At 36.8% G+C, this 23,297-nt stretch overlaps 1 protein-coding gene across 1 annotated transcript; it reads left to right on the top strand.

The window, feature by feature from the left end:
- Positions 1–17,402: 17,402 nt before the first annotated feature.
- On the top strand, positions 17,403–22,759 carry LOC139708291 (cell adhesion molecule 1-like). The gene is made up of 6 exons (XM_071620257.1): positions 17,403–17,425; positions 19,276–19,595; positions 19,950–20,255; positions 20,800–20,931; positions 21,220–21,411; positions 22,752–22,759. Exons 1-6 carry the CDS (start codon positions 17,403–17,405, stop codon positions 22,757–22,759), a joined length of 981 nt encoding a protein of 326 aa, XP_071476358.1.
- Positions 22,760–23,297: the final 538 nt, after the last annotated feature.

Raw genomic sequence — 23,297 nt, 5'->3', positions numbered from 1 at the left:
TTCCGGCTCTCAAATGTTTTCTTGCAAATATAGAGAAGAAGCACTTAGCATGCTTAAGGAGAAAGTGCCTCGGTATCTCAGAAATCGATACAGAGTATGCCAGACAATAATGAAAATATCATGCATTACCTGTCAATTCAAGTGCCTGGAATGCATCCTTCGTTACAAAAGAAAAAAAAAAGTACGCCTCATTTGTGCACTTAAGACTCGGTTGACAATTGATTATTTTTAAAACGTATCTCTTGGTTTCCTGTTTTGTATTCAATTTACCCACTTCAAAACTCGATAAAGTTTGAATTTCTCTTCTATTTCCTTTATGAAATACAGCCTATGTGTATTTTTCTCTCTCTCTCTCCCGCCCACTTTCTGCCTTTTGTACACAAAATGTATATGTATATGTATATATGAGAGTTTGTTCGCAAAAACCAATAAGTCCATATACGTGCCAAATAATAATAATAATAATTAGCATTTTTACCGCGCTAAATACATGGTTTCTAAGCGCTTAACATATATCATGATCATATAGAAACATAATCTTACATATCATTCAACATAACTGCAAACTCTACAAAAATTTACATACTCTGGCAATAATCAAATACTGAAATTATCATACTTAATACACACAAACATAGGGAAAAAAAGAAGGTAACATACAGAAATATGAGATCATTGGAAATTCAAATTATATTGACTTCATTAAATGTGTCTTCAGGAGGGTCTTAAACGTATCTAGCGAGGGTGAAGATCTGATGTGCAGGGGGAGCTTGTTCCATAATTGGGCGCAGCGACGGCGAAAGCACGACTTCCACAGCGGGTACGTGGTGTGGGTCCAGGGCTAAGTTGGAGATGGATTGAGCGGGAGGATCGCAGGACACGGGATGAATTCTTGGGAAGTAATAGTTCAGAGATGTATCCAGGGGCTAAACCATGCTTGGCTTTGTAGGTAAGGTGAGTATTTCTACATAATTGTATTCTTTGAACCATGGGGAGCCAGTGAAGGGAGCGAAGGATAAGAGTGATGTGGTCGGATTTCTTAGTGCGAGAGATGAGACGAGCTATGTTCTGGATTCTTTGCAGAGGGAGGGGGGGGGGCAATATGGACATTTATAAGGAAGGTTGACATACAGAGAATTACAATAGTTGAGGTCAGTGGTGACAAAGGCATGGACAAGACGCTCCTGCCGTGTTGGCTTGATCCAAGAAGCGTCTAAGTTTCCCAATTTTGCATATGCCGAACGCGGCTGAGCGGCACGTGTTGTTTATATGCCTCTGTAGATGGAGTTTGTGGTCTACGACGACCCCGAGATCTCGAACTGATTCTGATGGGGAGATAGCATGTCCAAAACAGTTGTTGGGAAAGGGCGTTGATTGGTGAAACTGAGATTAGACGTGCAGGATTTCAGTCTTTGTCTCGTTGAGTTTGAGTTGGTTCCGACTTGACCACAATTTGACCGCGGTAACACACTCAGACAATCTCTCCAGACGTTCCTTATGTTTATTATGCTGAAGGACTACGTAGGCCTACAGCTGCGTGTCGTCCGCATACATGACGTGGTTGACCCTTTGATGGGATTTGATGACCTCAGCAAGAGGATCAGTGTACAGGATATATTCCAACGGTCACATGACCGAGCCCTGGGGTACACCGGCCTGTACAGAGAACGGGGGAGAAAATGAACCATTCACTTTTACAATTTGCGTCCATCCTACGAGGTACGTCTTCAACACCTGCAGGGCCAGCTCATTGATGCCGTATGTCCCAACTAGATTTGCTCGTACATTCTAAGTTTCTGTCACGGTTTGATGTGCAAAAGTCATGCATTTACAGTAATGTAGCAACTGGTCATTCAAAGGAAAAATTGAAAATAGAGATGTTATACAATTTATATCAAAACAAAGCTTGGTATTCCTCTTTAACTTTGTCTACTATTATGCCCATCCAGAAACTTGTAGAAGTTATACAAATTGGAAAAACATAATTCGTTCTCAAAGCATGACTACCTTCGTGTCTCAGAATAACGTGGCACACAGGGGGTTTCCACCATGGCACATAAAGAGTTAAATTGAAATTAAGCATGCCTCATTAACATATTCTGTCCGTAATTAATGATAACTTTCAAAGCAGTAGCACTATCCTTTCAAAAGTTATTAGAGTTGAAAGTGAAGAGTGTGGACAAGGTTTTTCAGAAATGAAAAAGGGATTCAAAGACACACCTAATCACACTATTCTACCAAAAATGTTCGAGATAAACTGCTAAAAAACACACTTTCCTGCCCTTTTTATGATACCAAATTTTAGCATAATGTAAAAGAAGACCCGCTCTTTCAGAAAATATGAAAAAGTCAAGTTCGGCTAGGTTGACCCATTTTACTTATTTTCAGTGCTCACGCAAAATCAGTGTGTGCAACTTCATGTTCGTTTTGAGGTGCACGGTCACGTCAATATATATATATATATATATATATATATATATGTGTGTGTGTGTGTGTGTGTGTGTGTGTGATGTGTGTGTAATGTGTGTGTAATGTTGTTGCAATTTAATTGTGACTGTGGCATGGGATAAAGGTGAGAAAAACGTATGTTTAGTTGTATATTTATCAATAATTCATGCTCATTGTAATACGGCATATTAATGTGACTGTGGATCATGAATTTGCACATAGACTACAAAAATGGTGAAATAGGTCGACCCTGTTAATTTGAAGTGTCTGATATTGTTAATAAAGATCAGTTCTATGTACTTATCAGGTTTTTTTTTATATAATGGTACGAAAAAGAAATTACTTTCTTTTTACTTTTTTTTTTAACTTCTAAGCTTTAGGCTGTTTTGTTTGTTTGTTTTTTCATTTCTATTTCACATAGGTTCCTAGATTCATGTCGGAGCCTTTAAAATGTGGTTTTGCATGTCATTAGCTTTCCAAAGGGTGATGGTTGTTCATTGAAAAAAAAAATGGTATTAATCACAAATAGGATTCACTCCGTGATCAAGCATAATTCTATCACATTGTTCAGGGTAATTGTTATAGTCCCTACATTACAGGTTTTGTTTTCTGTTCTTTGTTCACACTGTTTCACAGGACATATCGGTAAGCATATGAATAGGCCCTTGTCATGTAAGCTCCTCCTTTCTCCGTGCACACTTTTCCAGAGAGAAGGCCCTATATAGTTTCTACTCATTCTTGTGATGAGTTAGGAAAGCCCTATTTGATTGAAATATTTAACCACTTTAAATATAAACTTGCGCTTCGTTACATTTAGTTGTGTGTGTATGTGTGAGTGTGCATATGTCTGTGTTTGTTTGGGTTTTTTTTCTTCAAGCACTTCACATTATTCTTTGGAGTATTTTGGGGGAGGGTTAGGGTTGTGTATGTGCATGTTTTATTTGGGGGTGTGATGCAGGAGTACGTACGACAATGCTCTATTTTTTGATATGCTGGAATTATTCAAATTTTCCCCATGAGATCTGGGAAAAGTTGACATGTCAACGTAGTAAGCCTTATTTCATGTACCTTTAAACGTAATTTCTATTTTCTCCCTTTTTGTCGTCTTTTCTACAGACCAGACTCCATGCACACACAATTCTCATTTTTACACCCACCAAACGGAAAGTATATACATGGCTTGAAACTAGCATGTGTCTACGTAACTCTTTCATTTTGAACATAATAAAAATAACCTCCCTGATTTGGCAAGGACACTTTTGTATTGCAAAAATAAGGGGAAATATTGAAAAAAAATATATATAATCCAGAACCTATTTGATATGAAAAGTTCCTTTCCAAGAGGTCTTTTAGAGTATTTCAGGGTATGGATCGAGCGCATGATGCAGCTCTCCTCTGTGCTCGTCATTCAGCATTGATCTTGAGTGATTTATTGACCTGGTCTTTGTTTAAAGTTGTACCATCCTGAAGAACTAAGCTCAGAGATTCTGCAGGACTTATTATATAATAATAATAATAATACATACATACAATTTCTATAGCGCCGTTCTCCACTTTGATTAAATGCTCAAGGCGCTTTACAATTGTACATCAAAGCAAACAGATTGAAAATACAAGTACATCACAGTAATAGAAGAAGATGAAGAAGCAGAAAAAAAAAGACATGAAAGTCTGTCTTCAAAAGACACTGGTCTTCAAAATGCACTGCTAAACAGATAGGATTTTAAATTACTCCTGAAAGATGTTATAGAGCTTGAGTCTTTCAGCTCACGAGGAAGTGAATTCCACAGTGTTGGTCCAGCGTGAGCGAAAGCTCGTTCTCCACAAGATTTCCTAGAAAACGGAATATGTAAGAGACCTGAAGTTGAGACTCGAAGAGTTCGTGAAGGTTAGAGGACATATTAGAGGACATATCTGCATTAAATGGAAGAGAATTTTGAAGAAATTTTATTTGTGAACCACGTCAGTTTCTTTGAGTTTGTGTTGGAGCCATGTTTAGCTGCAGAACCTGCAACAACTCCTTCAGTACCTGGCCATGCATTGTTTGGACCTACAACACCAGCACCTGTGGAATAAAAGCATCAGTCTGGTCTTCTGACAATGAGTCCTATTCATCCTGTTTTGGTTGCTACCCTTGGCATTTTAGCCTTGCTGAATGTGGGAGGGGAATGTGCTAATTTCCCATCCTTGCATCACATTGTGCAGCAGCCATTCACAAGGAAACAGTTTCTTCAAAGAAGAATTGCCTACTATGTGAACGGGTCAGCGACCTTCCAATGTCAGCTGCTGAGGGATGGTGATGTACACCCTAACCCAGGTCCTGATGAGCGTGAATTCAACAGGGAATCAACATGCAAATCATTATGTGTTTGATTATATATGTGATAGTAAGGCAGATTTGTATGCTTTCCCAGAAACTTGGCTCACCGATAAAGATTCGGCTATTAATGGTGATGTTGTTCCTACCGGTTATAAATTCAGTCATAGGCCTAGAACAGGCCGTCGGGGAGGTGGTACAGCATTGATGTATAGAGATTGTTTGCACGTTAAGAAAGTAGATGACGGTGAAAAACAATCATTCGAATTCAGTGTGTATAATATCACTATCAACTCTTTTCAGTTTAGATTTATCAATTTGTACAGACCACCTTATTCTGAACAACACCGAATTTCATTTGGAGTTTTCTTGCATGAGTTCAGTGAGTTTCTGCAACCACACCTCTTTTGTAAAATCCCTCTTATAGTAGCAGGTGATTTCAATGTTCATGTTGATGTGAAAGATAATTTGGATGCGATAGCTCTCCGAGAATTGCTTGAGTCTGTTAGCTGTATACAGCATGTAGATGTCAGTACTCATACTCGTGGTCATACTTTAGATCTTATCATCAGTAGAAGTTCAGATGACATAGTTGTTGGAAAGCCTTGGGCTGATTCATTGGTTTCCGATCATATGTCAGTCATGTGTCATTTGAGAACACAAAAACCATCAGTAAAAGTAAAGAAAGTTATGTGTCGTAAAATTGCATCAATTGATTTTGACACTTTTCAGAATGATTTGAGAGCAAGCGATCTCAGTACTTGCATGTGTGATGATTTAGATGAATTGGTCTCATTATATGAAAACTCTTTGACATCTGTTCTTGACAAACATGCACCACTTGTAACAAAATATGTGAGTGAGAGGCCCAAAACACCTTGGTTCAATGAAGATATTCGGCAAATGAAACGAAAGAGACGTAAAGCAGAAAAGAAGTGGATGAAGAGCCACAACAAGTGTGATCATGATGATTATAAGAGTATACGGAATATGACCTTGTCTTTAATGAATCGTGCTAGACAAGATTATTATAATGAATGTATAACTGAGAATGCTGCTGATCAGAAAAAGTTGTTTCATATTGCAAAGTCTTTGTTAAATATGAAGAAGTCCATAGTTGATTTACCACAACACATTGATACTGAAAATTTTGTAAATGAGTTGGGTATGTATTTTGAGCAGAAAGTAGTGAAAATGTGTGAAGACATTCAGTCAAAAAGAGCAGATGGATTCCCCAACCAATCTTCTTATTCAGAAGTTCAAAATAAGTTGTCACAGTTTTCTCCGTTATGTGCACATGATGTGCAAAAGTTGGTTCTGAAGTTAAACAAGAAGACATGTATATTGGATCCAATACCCACAAAGCTGGTTGTAAGGAACATTGATATTTTATTGCCAGTTCTTACAAAAATTATCAACCTTTCTCTGACAAGTGGACACTTTCACAGGAATTGGAAGTTGGCTATAGTTAGACCATTATTGAAAAAGCCCGGTGCAGATTTACAGTTTTCAAATTGTAAACCTGTTAGTAATTTGCAATATGTGTCCAAACTGGTTGAAGCAGCAGTAGCAGGTCAAATTCAGCAACATCTTGTAACCAATGATTTACTACCACCGATGCAGTCAGCATATAGACAAAACCACAGCACAGAAACAGCCCTATTAAAGGTGAAGAATGATTTGCTGTTAGCAATGAATAAGCAACAGGTGGTATTTTTAGTTCTACTGGACATGAGTGCAGCTTTTGATTTAATTAGACACGACATTCTTGTGAATATTCTCCAAACACATTTTGGAATAACTGACAGAGCATTGTCATGGTTTGAGTCCTATTTGAATGATAGGAGACAGATGGTTCAGGTCGATTCCAGTATGTCCAAGGAGTTTGATGTACCCTGGGGTGTGCCCCAAGGCTCCTGCCTGGGTCCCCTTCTTTTTACTTTGTATGCTAGTAGGTTGTTCCATGAAATCCAACACAAATTCCCAGAAGTAATGTGTCATACCTATGCGGATGATACACAGCTGTACATATCTTTTTCACCTACTGCAGCAGATGAGAATTATACTGTGTCCATTATAGAGCGATGTATTGTGCATCTTCACAAATGGTTATTATCCAACAATCTTCTACTCAATGATAAGAAAACCGAATTTGTAATATGTGGCACTCAACAGCAAGTTTCAAAATTACGCACTGAAAGCCTGAAAGTGATTGATGTTGATATTTATCCTGTTGATTCTGCACGGAATCTGGGAGTGTGGTTTGATTCACGCCTAGCTTTTGACAGACATATCTCTGAAGTATGTAAAAATTCATTTTATCATTTGTTTAATATTGCACATATTCGGAAGCATTTGGCACGGGAAAGTACTGAAAAAAATCATCAATGCGTTTGTCACAAGCAGATTGGATTATTGTAACAGTTTATTTTATGGCTTACCTGATAATCAGTTAGGTAAACTACAAAGGGTGCAAAATGCATGTGCTAGATTAGTTTGTAATTCTCCTCGTTTTTCTCATTGTCGTCCATTACTACGAACATTACATTGGTTGCCTGTAAAGCAGAGAATCATATTTAAAACTCTGCTATTTGTATATAGAGCCATTCATGGTGCAGCACCAGTGTACATACAGGAACTTGTAGAGTTAAAAACATCACTTCAAACATTTTATCATCTTCGGAGTTCACGGGATCAAACATTATTGAAATATCCATCGGGGAAATCAAAAGTTACTCTTGGTGACAGGGCATTTTTGTACGCTGCACCAAAATTATGGAATAATCTCCCTTTGTTTGTAAGACAAGCAGTCACAATTAATGAGTTTAAGGCCAGGTTAAAAAGTCATCTCTTGAAGTAGTGTATTTTCTGTTTGAATTTCTTGTATGCATGTCATTTTGTAATGCGCAGTAGAGTATATTATTATAGTAGCTGCGCAATATAAATGTCCTTTTATTATTATTATTAGAGTGGATAAAAACCTGGCTTCGAAGTGTTTTCTCCAGTAACATACACTTAAAAACGTGAATTATATGTTTTATTTTAATTGTGAAAAGTTTCTGTGATCCGGGATGATTTGTTAGCCCTTTATATTCTTATCCAGCTTAGACATTTTTTTTCTACAAAGATAAAGCACTCACAACATAAAATGTAGGGTCATATCTGGGAAGCAATACAGCTGGAAAAGCTTGAGCAAAGTCTTCGTCTTGGTTCAAAGGGTTAAGCATCGCACTCGTGTTTGGTGTGTGTGCACGTATGTATGTACGTGTGTGTATTATTCTGGGGGATATTTTGTTGTTGTTATTTTGGGTTTTGGGTGCTTGCTCTTTAATGGATCCCCTTGTGTGGGGGGGATTTCGGTGTTGATGTTGTCGCTGTTGTTGTTGTTGTTGTTGTTGTTGTTGAAAATATTTCGGGTTTGGGGATGTTTGCTTTTTAATGCATCCCCCTGGATTTAGCACCCTTTGGACCAAAACAGAAAGAATTAGCACTTTTGAGAACAAGCGTCACTTCGGATTGTCTGATTTTACCATTTTCTCACAATATTGTCTTGACATTTGCTCCTTCAACAATAAATCGTTCCGAAGAAATATCTGTACGCTATTGTCAAACATAAACTCTACCAGATAACATTTACCTGAATCCTTATCATTACACCAAACCTAACCTTACGCCCTGTCACAACACTAACCCTATTCCTATATCCATGGAGAAATTAAGAGCAGTTATCTCAGGAACAAAATAAAATACCGTGTCACTATTTTCAACACTCTTTATAGGAGCCTACGGGACTTCTAAATATGAATAAATTCCTGTAGAAAAAGGCCAACCTGTCATTGCAAAGCATTTACCTTGATATCGTATTCAAAGTTTGTGCAGGAAGTACATTATGTTAATATAACATATTTGACTATTTCTGTTTGCCGTATCGTGCCGGTATAACAATATTATCAATAGAAATATCTTTTTTTAATCAGATCGTTTGTATTTCCATTTGTTTCAAAGGCAGGTTTAAACAAGCATTTGAAAGCAAACACACAAAGAATAAGCATAAAATACATCAAGATTAACAACTCTTTACACGAATACCAAACGACTAACAACGCTCATCTGACAAAGTTCATCTGAAAGATCGTTTATGGGGGATGCATTGAACAGAGATCTGAATGGTTCTCCTTTATGTCATGACGAGAACGGATGCTTCAGGATTCATTCATCAAAGTCCTATCATCGAGGTCTCAACAAGCAGTGACAATCATCTTAACTTCTGCAGAGTGAAAGAGAAACAATATTTAATGGACAGCACGGTACACTGGCTGACTGGTGATAAGCAGTGTGGGTGGTGGTGATGGTGGTGGTGGTGGTGGTGGTGGTGTGTGTGTGTGTGTGTTTGTTTGTTTTTGTTTGTTCTTTTTTTTTTGGGGGGGGGGGAATTGCTGGTCGATGCGAATGGTTTCTTCCTCCTTCCCACCCTTCCCTCGCATTGGCGAAAAGAATTTTCTGCGAAAATAAGATTGGATATCATGGGTCTTTTTTTTTCTTCTTCTTCTATTATTATTGGCGGCCATGTTTTTTTTTTTGTTGTTTTTTTTCCTCCGGAGCCAAATGTGTTCCCGGCCAAGAAACCCTACCTCCCCCCCCCCCCCCTTCCTCAGCCCTTGTCAAGGAAGAGTTCGGGAAAGCGTTACAATATGTTGCCTACGAATGTATCATTGTTAAAGGCAAAGCAATCGAAACTTTGACGTGCTCTCTAAAAAAAATCGAGTGAAAGTTTTCACTCTAAAAAGAGTGAATACAAAAAAGAGTGAATTTCGAGTGAAATTGGAGTGAATTTTGAGTGAAAATGCTCATTTTCAATCATTTTGGAGTGACGTCAGGGATCACTCGAAGATTTTGGAGTGATCCCTGACGTCACTCCAAAATGAGTGAAAATGAGCATTTTCACTCAAAATTCACTCCAATTTCACTCGAAATTCACTCTTTTTTGTATTCACTCTTTTTAGAGTGAAAACTTTCACTCGATTTTTTTTAGAGAGTGGGCGGAGTGTTTCGGTATGTCGAAATTGCTTTCAAACCACATTGTCATGAAGATATATAATTTAGACCGAGAGACTGTGTGGTTACATTGCTTGGAAAAGATGCCCGTAATCGGTGACTCCAATTGATCCGGGGATGTGAGCGTATACCATCATGCTGGTTACACGATAAATTCATAATTGGCTAACGACGAGCATACGAGAACACGCACGATGGCTGGAGCTAAGTACCTGGTATTTACCGTCCTCCTTCTAGGTTAGTATACATTATTTTCCTCAAAATGTTGTTTTCAGATGTCTCTTACGTACTTTTTTTTTCTATTATTCTGAACATATGAATTGAACAATGTATTTTCTAATCAGAATATTCTGTGACAAACAACCTTCAAATTATTTGACATTGATTTTCATAAACTAGTTTTTGACGATGGATGAAAATGGATGATCATTTTCAAGAGAAATCAAAAGGAAGAAATGAAGAGAAACATGTGAAATTACAAAATCATCTGTGCTATTTCCTTGTTTAACAGCAAGGATTCAAATAGGAAATGATAAAAAAACAAACCCTAAAATGCTGATTGTAAGAAATGGAAACAGCTGTTTTGGTTTTTGTCTGTGCATGTGTGTGTGTGTGTGTGTGTGTATGTGAGCGTGTATTTGAGTGTGTTTCTGATAATTTGTGAAATTCTTACTCATGATTGATCCCGTACTGATGAATCACATTCGAAACTTTTATCAAGATCACGTCCCTCTTTGCTGCTCCTAAAGATATTAATTATAGCCAATTATTTTATTTACTGAAATCCATTCCATCTTCCCATAATAGATTTCACATTTCCTAAGAAGTATTCTATATTCAAAATTACTTAAACATCTGCGCTTTACTTCCAAGAACAACTTTTTACGTTTTCATTATTCATATAAAAAAGTCTTGAGAATGTTCTAGCGATCTACACAAGAATCTTGTTTTGAGGATTGCTCAGTTTTTAAGATTGTTTGTTTGTTTGTTTGGGTTTTTTGTGAGAAAACCACTTATTCATAGGGTACTGTACACAAATTATGGAATATGAATATTTTTGACGGTATATCATGTTAACGAAGGTAATGAATGAAAAACAAAAATGTCAGATTAGGAATTATTGTGTTCAGTGACTGAGTTGTCTTTTCCTACTCCCACTCTCATGAAAACATCTCTGGTAATAATTCAAGAATCCCATTTTGGCTCACACATCAGTAAAAAAGAAATCCACTCTCTTTTTGTATTTATTTGATAAGACAGATTTAAATGTGACCGTACACCACAAAACAAACAAAATATCGCTAACAGTAATTTTGTGTGAGGACTGAAAATAGGTGAAATGGTTCAAACTAACCTGGCCAATCTTGGGTTTTTATGTTTTTTGAAAGAGCAGGTATTTTTCTATGTTATGTTAAAGTTTGGGATCATAAAACAAACAGGAACTTGCGTTTTCAGCATTTTTTCATAAACACTTTTTATTGGAATAGTGAAATTAGTAGTTTCTCATAGAAACCTCTTCCCATTTCTCATACACCTTGTCCATACACTTCACTTTCAACTCCAATAACATATGAGAAAATACTGCTTGTGCATTAAAAGTTAGTATTAATCATGTCAAGAATGTGCTAATGAAGCAAGCTTAATTTCAACTTAATTTGATAATTCCTTCATTCTTGTTGCTCCCGTGTTCAACATCCTGATTTTTGTTCATCCTACAGCTAGCATAGCTTGGTAAAGAGTAATCGCTTTCGTAATACACCCTGTACTTCACAGCCTGTTTTCTCAGCTCACATTTTCCAGAGTGTGTCCTTTCTTTTCAATATTTATTTGGGAGACTCCATTTACATTGAGTTATGCATCATTTTAAATCTTAGAGTCTGCTCTTTCAGAATCTACTCTTAACTAAAAATTCATGTCTGGCGACTTTTTGTTTGTCTTGTGATGCAGGGTCACAAATGAAATTTCCTGCTGAACAGTGCAAAAATTATCAAAACCGGATAAGAAATAAAGAAGCTATGACATTCTGAAATTCAAAAAAAGAAAAAAATTTCGGAAAACAATTCTTGACAAGTCGGTATAATTTATTCAAATCAGCAGTTGGATCATGCTCTCATTTTTTGTTAATTTTTGTCATGTCTAAAAATGAAAAAAAAAATACATAATTCAGTCGCATAAATATATACACACACTCTGGAAAAGTGTGAACCGAGAAAACATGCTGTGAAGTACATGGTCTATCTGTCTATTTTAAGCGCCTAATCTCTACGAAACCGTGCTGGCTGTGCGATGAATGGGCCAAAAAACAGGATGTAAACCACTGGAACAACAACAATGAATGGATTATCAGATTGTAATGAAATTGAGCATATTCTATAAACACATTCTGTCCATGATAAAAGCCAACTTTCAATGCAATAGCCTTATCCCTTCAAAAGTTACAAGGCTTGAAAGTGAAGAGCGTGCAAAGGGTTATCAAGAAATGAAAAGGGGCCTCTAAGACATACTTGATCTCACTACTCTTAAAAAAAAAGGTTGTAGGAAAACTACTGAATATGCACTTTCCCACAAATTTTATTTTCCCTTGATTGAGAATACTGTAGAAGGATAGTTCTTTAATAATATATATATATATAAATATATATATATATATATATATATATATATATATGTGACCGTGCACCTCAAAACGAACATAAAGTCGCACACACTGATTTTGTGTGAGGACTGAAAATAAGTGAAATGGATCAACCTAGCCGAACTTGACTTTTTCATATTTTCTGAAAGAGCGGGTCTTCTTTTACATTATGCTAAAATTTGGTATCATAAAACGGGCAGGAAAGTGTGTTTTTTTAGCAGCTTATCTCGAACATTTTTGGTAGAATAGTGTGATTAGGTGTGTCTTTAGAATCCCTTTTTCATTTCTGAAAAACCTTGCCACACTCTTCACTTTCAACTCTACATAACTTTTGAAAGGATAGTGCTACTGCTTTTAACGTTGGCATTAATTATGGACAGATTGTGTTTATGAGGCCTGCTTAATTTCATTTTAATCTAATAATCCCTTCATTGTTGTTACTCTGGTGGTTAACTTCCTGTTTTTTGTCCCATTCATCGCACAGCCAGCACAGTTTGGTAAAGATTAAGCGCTTGAATAGACACTGTACTTCAGAGCCTCTTTCCTCAGTTCACACTTTTCCTGAGTTTGTGCTTTATTTCCAATATTTAGATAGGTTATGAGAGTCCATTTGATTTGAATTATACATCATTTTAAAGCTTAAAGTCTGCTCTTTCAGAATATGGTCTTAACTAAAAATTCATGTCTGGCGACTTTTTGTTTGTTTTGAGGTGCAGGGTCACATATATGACAAATTAAATATTGACCTGAGTGACCCATTTCACCTTTTTGAGTCCTTACGTAAAATCAAGGGTGCGACTTTTCGTTCGTTTTGTGTATGTGTCACATATATATATATATATATAACTTGCCATAAAAACCACCCAAAATAAGGAAAGAATAAATATTACATTTGATATATATTTGTATGGAAATATGTTTTTTACCTGTGTCACTTGAAACTAACTTTTTTTTTATTTTAAGAATATTACATGTATAACATACCTGAAAATCATAATATCATTTAGTCGCCCTTTTGAATAGTCATTCAGCAAGGTCATGAAAATTAATGATTGCTGACAACAAGAAAACTGAAATTTCAAAATGTCATGTTTTACTAAGTTCGTGTCCGATTTTTGCAATTTTTTGAACGTTCTATAGGGATTTTTTTTTTAGAAGTAGTAGTAGTACTTTGTTTATTTTCGGGGTTGATTACCTCAATAAGACAGTGTGGATCTGATATATGGAAGGCTCTTCTTAATCATCTGAAGCACTCTACATCTTTATGAGAAGCAGAGATAAATAGTCGAAAGCACATACTTATGTCAGTTGTTAATAACCTTATCCATATTTGAAACTTGAGACGATTTATTACACGTGTGATTAATTAATCTCTTCTACCTGACACGTCTAATCTTAAAACAATGATAACATTTGAAGACGACCGTTTCAGCGGCAAGAGTAGTGATTATCTCTCTATGTGCCACGCTCGCATGCCAGTCTCAGTCGACGGTTGGCCATGTTCGCATATTCTGCTCAAATAAACAAACCAACCCTCCAAAACTGATCGATACATCACCAAATGCCACAGTGTAATAAAAGCGTTTCTCGCAATTCGATTTGCGGATAAATTCTGAGTTTCTTTCGCCGGTTTGTCTGCAAGACCTTTGCTTTTAAAAATTATCTAGTTAGTGGTCATTTGCAAGGAAAAGAAAAAGCATTGATGAGTCATGAAATATACGTACACCAAAGCAAAGCTTGGCATTCTCTACAACTTTGCTCATTACATGTAAAGGGTAACATAAATTTGTAAAAGTTACATAGATTTTGACAAACAACATTTCTACAAATTGAAAATGTCATGATCTCATAAGAGAAACAACAAAACGATCTTTCGAAATATTAGATGTGAGCGACTTTTTGCACATTTCTTATACTTATATTGCATATCCCGAAACTGTTTTTTTTTTTGACATTTCCTGTCATTTATGATCTCTTTTCATTACTCACTGATTTTCAGAAGTACAACATTTCCTTCACATATTCACTTCTGCATGTGTCCCCTTGAAATTTTAGCCCCCTCACATATTTTTTTTTCTTGACAGTTTCTTCCGCAGGGAGAAATGAAACCCTAACGTAATTGCTTAGAATATCAAACTTATGTTTGTTTGTTTGTTTTTTTTATTGAAAAATGGAAAAAGAAAACCGATTCTCTTTTTCTTAACAGCCAATATAGGTTTTTCAACATTCTGTTTCACAAATCTACACACATTTGTTTCTTAAGTTTTAGCATGCTCACTGGTAGCGTCTAGTATGCATTTATTACTATTACAGCCTCCGGGCAGGGAAAATGCATGCCTGCTATGGGTGTCTTTCTTCCATTTGTAATAGCTCTTTCATATCTGAAGTAGGGCAAATTCTGCATTGCAAAATAACCTTAGCGTCTGTAGAATTGAGTAAAAAAAACAACAACAAGAAAAATCGAACATCGATTACTTTTCAGGAATTTGTGATGGTGGATCATAATTCAACAATACTGTTTGGTAATTCATATTCTTTATGGCTCCTTTTTTTTTTTTTGCTGTTGTTATAGTATTTCTTGCTATTTTTCTGCTTTCTATGAAGACCTGATCTGTATTTTAATAAGTTTGTCATTCATATTTTTTTTCTTCATTTCCATTTGTCGAAGCAAAATTGCAAATGTATCATTTGTGATCCTGCACTACAGACAGGACAGGAATTCTACTTTAATATAGGCAGACTCTAAGCTTTAAAATGGTGTATAACTCAATTCAAATGGATTCTCCTAACCGATACAATGTTGGAAAGAAAACACACTCTCTGGAAAGTGTGAACTGAGAAAAGAGGCTCTGGAGTACAGGTTCTACTCAAGTGTTTTGAAAATCTTAACTAAGCCGTGCTACCTGTGCCATGAATGGGACAAAAACATGATTGTTATCCACTGTAGCACCAACTATGGAAGGATTTTCAGATAAAGCTGAAATTGCGCATGGTCTATTACCACATTCTGACCGTAATAGATGTCAACTTTCAGAGCAGTAGCATCATCCTTTCAAAAGTTACTAGAGTTGAAACTGAAGAAGGTGCAAAGGATTTTCAAGTAATGAAAGGGGTCTGTAAGAGAAACCTGATCACAATACTCTTCCAGAAATAAAAGGAATTGTAAAAAAACTGTTGAAAAAACCCATTATCCAATTCAAATGATGATCTCACACTTAATAATGTAGAAGAAGAAAAGATGTTTCAGAAAATATGGACAACTCGTAATTGACTCGGTTGACCCATTTTACCTTTCTTGAGTCCTTGCGTAAAATCAAGGGACCTTTTGTTTGTTTTGTGATGCACGGTCACATATTGATTTGTAAAGCATTGGATTCATGGTCGGTTAAGCTGCCTTTGTATACCAGATTGGAGGTGATAACAAGCTCTGAAATTAACACAAATTAGCAAATACAAGACCGGACCAATCTGTGAATTTCCAAGTTTTTCAAAGAATTGAAATATCTAAACACCCGGGGTGCAATAATGATCACTACTGAACATCAATGTATCCTGCTCGTATTAGCAACAGTGTTCAAGGAAAACTTAACAATAATTCATGAACATTATGCCGCCGGTGTCAAAGGAAGCGGAAAGAGAATTTTCCTTTCTACATTTATACATCTGTACAAGATTATTTCGATGTATTCAGCTCTTGATTTTTCTACGTTCACGCCAACACAACCACACTCACCCTATCCTTAATCCTTAATTTTTATGTACTTTCCATACATATAAAAATTGTTATTTTGTATTAAAAAAACTCTTATCTTCTTGTAACTTATAAGCTTTATATATGTATTTTTTTTTAGGAAAGACGTGTCGCGTATTAATCAAAGAAACAGTGATCCCTAATGATTCATCTTAAAAATGTGCCGTAGACTTTCAAAACGCATGCATACAGTGGAATCTGTTTATATTACTGTAGTAAATATCACTTTTTAATTCAACAGAATCTTTGGTGTTCTGATATGTCATTTTTCTTTTCGTTTTGGACAGGTGATATATAAAATTCGATATATGTAATCAAATTTCCGTATGGTGAGAAAATGCTAGTGGAGAAATAAAAGAAAAAGGAACGAGCGTCGCAGGTACATCTTGCTAAAAGATTGACATGTCTGTATCTGATACAGCATTTGATGGATTGATGATTGTGTTTAATAGGACATGCCGTGAGTTATACATGTTTGAAACACCACTGGCATGCATCTGTAGTTGGTTTACGCCAGAATGCCGTGACAGGAGGAGGTAAGCAAGGTACAATGTTACAACTTACTAACATGAAAAAAAAAACCTGAACTGGTATTGTCAAATGTATGATTTCTATTTGTGTGTGTGAGAGAAAGAGAGAGAGAGAGAGAGAGTGTGTGTGTGTGTGTGTATGTGTGTGTGTGTGTGTTTTACTGTGTTTTAGTAAGAGAGAAGAAAATCTAAATGCTTTCTTTTATTTCGGCGTTTAAGTAGTGAAAATATTTTTTTAGGCAAAGACGAACTGCCCTTGGGCTTTACAACAATTTCAAGTCATTGATCTCATGTTTCCTTTGTAGGCGCTTACTGGCCCAAGACCATTGTTTGTACCTGTACTGGCAGGGAAGACGACGTTTGTGCTGTCAGCGGCACTGATGTTGTGCTGCCGTTCACGTTCTCTCCTTTCGGATCCCCGACCTTCCAGTCTATTCTCTATCAAGTGGTGATAAGACGAAGCGAGGAGTTCCGCGATGAGCCAGTGCTTTCTTGGCCTTGCATCAACAAGGACGTGTCTTGCCGAGTGTCCCACCTGGAAGGACGATACCAGCTGGATATTGATCCCGCTGCTGGTGCAAACTTGACCATCTACGGAGTCGAACTCGGTGACGAGCTGTCATACAGATGTGACTTTTCATTTACTAATAGGCCTGGTGATTCACTATGTCGTCATCTTCGTGTGCAAGGTATCGTTTCCTTTACAACTCAGTTCATGTATAGACCGGGTCGAGGGGCGAGGGGTTGCCGTTGTTGTTTTGCAATTTTTTCACCTTTTTGTTTTTTTCTACTCCTAGATACGGCTAATATATATATATATATATATATATATATATATAATGTATATATATACATGTTTGTATAATACAAATATATATATATGTATATATATATATCTATATATTTACATACATTTATTTATATATATATATATATATATGTGTGTGTGTGTGTGTGTGTATGTGTGCGTATGTGATTTTATTGAAAGTCTCCCCCAAGAGGCCAATGAGAATTTCAGTGACAGTAATCATGAAGCCATTTGTCGAGAACCGAATATGCAGTCACTGCCAGTGGTCCTGTTATATAGAAGGAGAGCACACACGACTAAATTATAGAATGCAGACGTTCTTTACTATTGACTGCAGTGGGATTTCTTGTACGTAGTGATAATGTGTGATACTCATGTGATGACAAGAAAATCACATTTTAATTGCTCTAGTGTCACGTTTTTTTTTCTTGTGTGTGTGTGTGTGTGTGTGTGTGTGCGTGTGTGTGTGTGTGTGTGTGTGTGATCATAAAACCATAATTTTCTTTGTGTATATTAGATAAAGGACAATTTCCGGTATGCATGTAGCTGATGCATGTAGAAGATGATGATGATAATGAAAAAAAAAGAAGAAAGTAGAATAACGTTAATGTTTTATTGATATATCAATTTATTTTATACTGGTGTAGAAGACACAGAATAAGTAATTCAGCAATTCACAACCCTATATGTGACCCTGCACCTCAAAACAAACAAAAAGTCGCCAACATGAATTATTAGTTAAGATCATATTCTGAAAAAGCAGACTTTAAGCTTTAAAATGATGTATAACTCAAATCAAATGGACTTTCCTAACCTATCTAAACATCGGAAAGAAAGCACAAACTCAGGAAAAGTGTGAACTGAGAAAAGAGGCTCTGACGTACAGTGTCTATTCAAGCGCTTAATCTTTACCAAACCGTGCTGGCTGTGCGATGAATGGGACAAAAGAACAGGAAGTAAACCACCAGAGTAACAACAATGAAGAGATTATCAGATTAAATTGAAATTAGGCATGCCTCATTCACACATTCTGTCTATAATCAATGCCAACTTTCAAAGCAGTAGCACTATCCTTTCAAAAGTTATTAGAATTGAAAGTGAAGAGTGTTGACAAGGTTCTTCAGAAATGAAAAAGGGATTCTAAAGACACACCTAATCACACTATTCTACCAAAAATGTTCAAGATAAACTGCTAAAAAAACACACTTTCCTGCCCGTTTTATGATACCAAATTTAAGCATAATGTAAAAGAGAATACCCGCTTTTTCAGTAATATGAGAAATTCAAGTTCGGCTAGGTTGACCAATTTCACTTATTTTCAGTCCTCACGCAAAATCAGTGTGTGCGACTTTATGTACGTTTTGAGGCTGGTGCACGGTCACATACGTATACATATTGCTTACTAATATCTTTAAACCTGAACATGGAATATCTGGTTTTTTTTTCCTTTTTGTTTTTTTTTTCCGAGGGAGGACTTCTGTGAGCATACATGTATCTCCAAGTACACACAAGCACACACAAACACACACACACACACACACACACACAAACGAACACATGATATGTATATTATCAGGGAGGTCACCTCCCTGATATTCTATATGTATATGCCTATAATCATAATTGTACATCTTATTTTGCCACATCCTTCAGCGTGGCAGTTAGAGTTGTCTAATCCTCGAGCCGTTTCATCTTTATAGTAAATTCGTTTTCATATAAAGTCCCACCCAGACATCTCGAGATCTACGACGGAAACGGGAGGCTGTTGGAAGAAAACGTCACTGTTCGAGAAGGAGACGATTTGGTTGTCAGGTGTATCGCCCGTGGAGCTAAACCTGCTGCATCCATTGCATGGTACCTCGACGATAACATGGTTACGGGCGACCTCATCAATATAACCAGTAACTCCCAGGATGCACGTTTGAATGACACGAGTTCTCGGCTGGTCATTCCTGCCTTGGGGACACAAAACAATCTGCAGAAGATAATCTGCAAAGCCACGATCGAACCTGACGTCACAACAGAAGTCAACGTAACAGTGCACGTTTGGAGTGAGTGTTTTTCTCCTTGATAGCAGATTGTTAACGTTTCGAGAAGAACGTGACACGAATGATATTCCTTTCGTATTTCTTCGTTACGCAGAAAACTCAACTGTAATATGACATGAAAGGATATTTTGTGATATTAAGGATGTAGAACGCGTTGAAATTTCACTTTCAGTCTAAAGAAAATGTAAAAGAGCACTAAATGTCGTCCTAACCAAGCTTGATTGTTCTGTCATGAGTCGTAAGACTAAAGATATAATAGCACTGCCTTATGAAAAAAGAAAGAGAGTCTTTATCCAGTCCCATTCTGGCTTTAAGCAGACAGTCATAACGTAGGTCAAACAAACTTTTGAATTAAAGGTCAACCTGACAGACGAGCTTGGCTGGAGGGTCTAGATGATGTGGATCCGTCTACCACCGAGCGAAAATTTCGTTGTGGCATTCAAGGGGGCTATCCGAGTCCGCAGATCACATGGTTCATTGGTAATCGAAACGTCACAATGAACTCGTCTACCAACCACGCCTCCTTAGCATCCGGGCATTTCAAAACCAGCAGCGAACTAAGTTTGACGCTGACGCTTCAGGACAACGGAAGGACACTGAGGTGCGTCATCAAGCATGTGGCTCTTGATGAATCGCTATCACAAGAAGGAGTCTTGCGCGTCTGTGAGTATTATCATTTTTTTTACTGTTCTTTGAATGAAACTGAAGTTGATGCCAGAATTACAAAACCTTCTTTTGATTAAACAAGATGTATATAAATGGTTTCTCAACTTTCGATATCAGCTGTAAACAAATTTCGATTCGAATGGCGGTAAACAGGGAAGGATATTATTTGAAGTATATGATTGATGATACTTTGGCACACGTATTTGATTTTTGCTTGGCAAATGGAAGAAACACTTGATTTTTAGATAGATTTCCGAAACATGTCCAAATAACATGAATAACAAAACATTCATTTGTATTATTCGAAGAGAGCAATAGAACATCGAGGTAATGCATAATTATTTGAATAATACAAGAATCCGTTTCATAATTATGGTTCCCTGTGATGATCCTTATGAATTAAGTGCTTTGTTGTACATTTTTGTGTGAATTTATGTTTCTGCGTCTGTGCGTGTGTAAGGACCTGCATACATTTCTATCTACGCGCATCGTATGTAATACCTCTCTCTTTCAATTTATCCCTCACTACTCGGTCACTCAGGTGCTAAAGTTGACGTTCATGTTGCAATATCTAAAATCGACACATCGTCGGTGATTTTGCAGTCAGACATTAAACCACGAGTAGGTTCGGAAGCAATACACTGCGACCTGAAAACCTGCAATGTCAACTCAAGTAAGTAACCTTTTCAAATATTTTTGAGTGTACTGCACAATCGTATGTCCGCGTTCGTGTTCTCAAAGGCGAAACTACGTGAATCAAACCATACTTTACCGTACCATATCGTACTATATTGTATCATACCATGCCAGTTGTGGATAACTCTTAGTAGAAATAATTCATTCCTCGAATACCTAACCTATGTGCATTTCTTTCATAATTTCATTATAAAATTCATGCACCTTAATAAGACCATATCTATGATTATAATTTCTACATAAATTTTATCAATTTCATTGACAGGAAATGTTACCGTTTTGAACCAGTGCATCACCACTCCTGTGTACGACATTGGGCTTGACAATCATTACCAAGTGCCCGACCTGGAGCCGTCTACAAGGTACTCCGTGCGGCTATCCTGCCGTTACGGATGTGGCGAAACATCCAAAGAGATACAGATTACAACATTGCATTTGGAGAGCAACGTCGAGAACAGTAAGTTCACCTCTCTTATTACACACACAAAATCCGTGTCAGTTTTATGTCATTATGCTTAGTTTCATTTCATTTCATGTCATGTCATGTCATGTCATGTCATGTCATGTCATGTCATGTCATTTCATTCATTTCATTTCATTTCACTTCACTTCATTTCGTATTGTTTATTTACTATTTTCAGCAAACCGCACGGTTTGAATAATACAACACTTATCTTTGCTCATCATCACCTTTGGTCCCTTTCACGCACGCACACACACACACACACACACTCTCTCTCTCTCTTACAGACACATAGACACACAGACACACACACACAGACACACACACACACACACGTTTATATTTACATAAACAGACACCAACAACTAATACTCACGACACACCCAGTACCTACACATGAATTGAAAACATGGTTAATCTGTCAGGTAAATGCAATAAATACGCCTTCAGTATATGACTCCGTTGTTTATTCCTCTGAAATGGAAAATGATATTTTGAATATCTCATTAAAAAAATCGCTGAATAATTTACAAGTTCATGTAATACTCTCGTCAATCGAACATCTTGTATGTAGCAAAGAAAGACAACCTATAAAAGTAATATGATGTGCACTCTATAGACAGACATTTTTTTGGAGTAATAGTACATATTTCATTATTGTCTGATTCGCATAGACTATGCCTATAAGCAAAATTATTGCGGATAAGTGGACTTTGTGTTTCTACAGGTCAATATCATCGCAGCACAATGGACATCTCATAGCACTGCACACCCTCTGCACTGATGTTCACTTTGGGAGTGGCGACATTTCTATATAGTGCAATTTATTGTAGTTTACTTTAAGCTGTAAGTTTACCTAGGGCTTACTCCCTATACGACAGACAAGCTCTGTCCTTAAATATAGTCCCCAACATTTTTTTTTTTTTACAATTATTTGTTTCTTGTTCAAAATATTGTTTAAAGTGTTCTCTTTATTAAAGTGTTCCTTTTTGACCTAACTAATAGACTGTCATACTGTAAGCCTACTTACAATATTCAATTGTATTACAAATCAAGAGTTTGTTCGCAAAAACCGATAAGACCATATTTGCCTAATGGAGATATTTGCGATTAAAGGTCAAGAAAAATAAAGAGAATAATAAGAAAAAAATTGCTTCTTTTGACGATAACTTAAAAAAGATGTACCTTTATATGTGGTGACCAATATATCATTCAAAAAGTATTATTTTGTACTTTATGACAGAGATCGTACTTCAAAAGCTTCAAAAATGGACTTATCTGTTTTTGCCAACAATCTCCTCATATGTACTTGTCTTTAAAAATTATTCACACAGCTATCTGACATTTTGATAAGATTTTTTTTTAATTCCCCTGAAAGATATAAGACTGAAAATAATCGAACGACTACGAAGTGCTTAGTTACATCTGGGAGCCCTGAAGACCGCAAATGGAATGATAACCCCGCAACATACGCGCAAATGGTGGACGCCGCGTAACCTTGAAGAGACAAATAAGAAATGAATAATGCAACCTGTTCATCTGAAAATGATGCGTATTCTCCTGGAAAGTAAATTGCAAGAAACTTACGAAATGATTCATGTGCTTGCCGATACACCGCATGTGTGTTCTGAGACCTAGATGCCCCCATTAGGTCCGACAACTCCTGTTGAAGATCGACCATAGATGGCTCGGGGGAGGCGTCGGGTGCATGTCTGAGTCCGGTGCGATTTGCCTGAAACGCTCGTTCTGAAAACGAGAAAGAGCATCAGCGATATTATTTTGCGCGCCTGGAACATAGCAGGCCTTAAATCGTATGTTATAGCAAAGGCAAGCGACTACCAGCTCCCTCAGTAGTTGCATAATCAAAGGGCATTTGGATG

This window comes from Diadema antillarum, unplaced genomic scaffold (genome assembly GCF_040938485.1).
Source record: "Diadema antillarum isolate AM-2024a unplaced genomic scaffold, OU_Dant_1.0 seq00001324_RagTag, whole genome shotgun sequence".
In the NCBI taxonomy this organism is placed as follows: domain Eukaryota; kingdom Metazoa; phylum Echinodermata; class Echinoidea; order Diadematoida; family Diadematidae; genus Diadema; species Diadema antillarum.
This window is presented reverse-complemented; position numbering and strand designations above follow the sequence as displayed.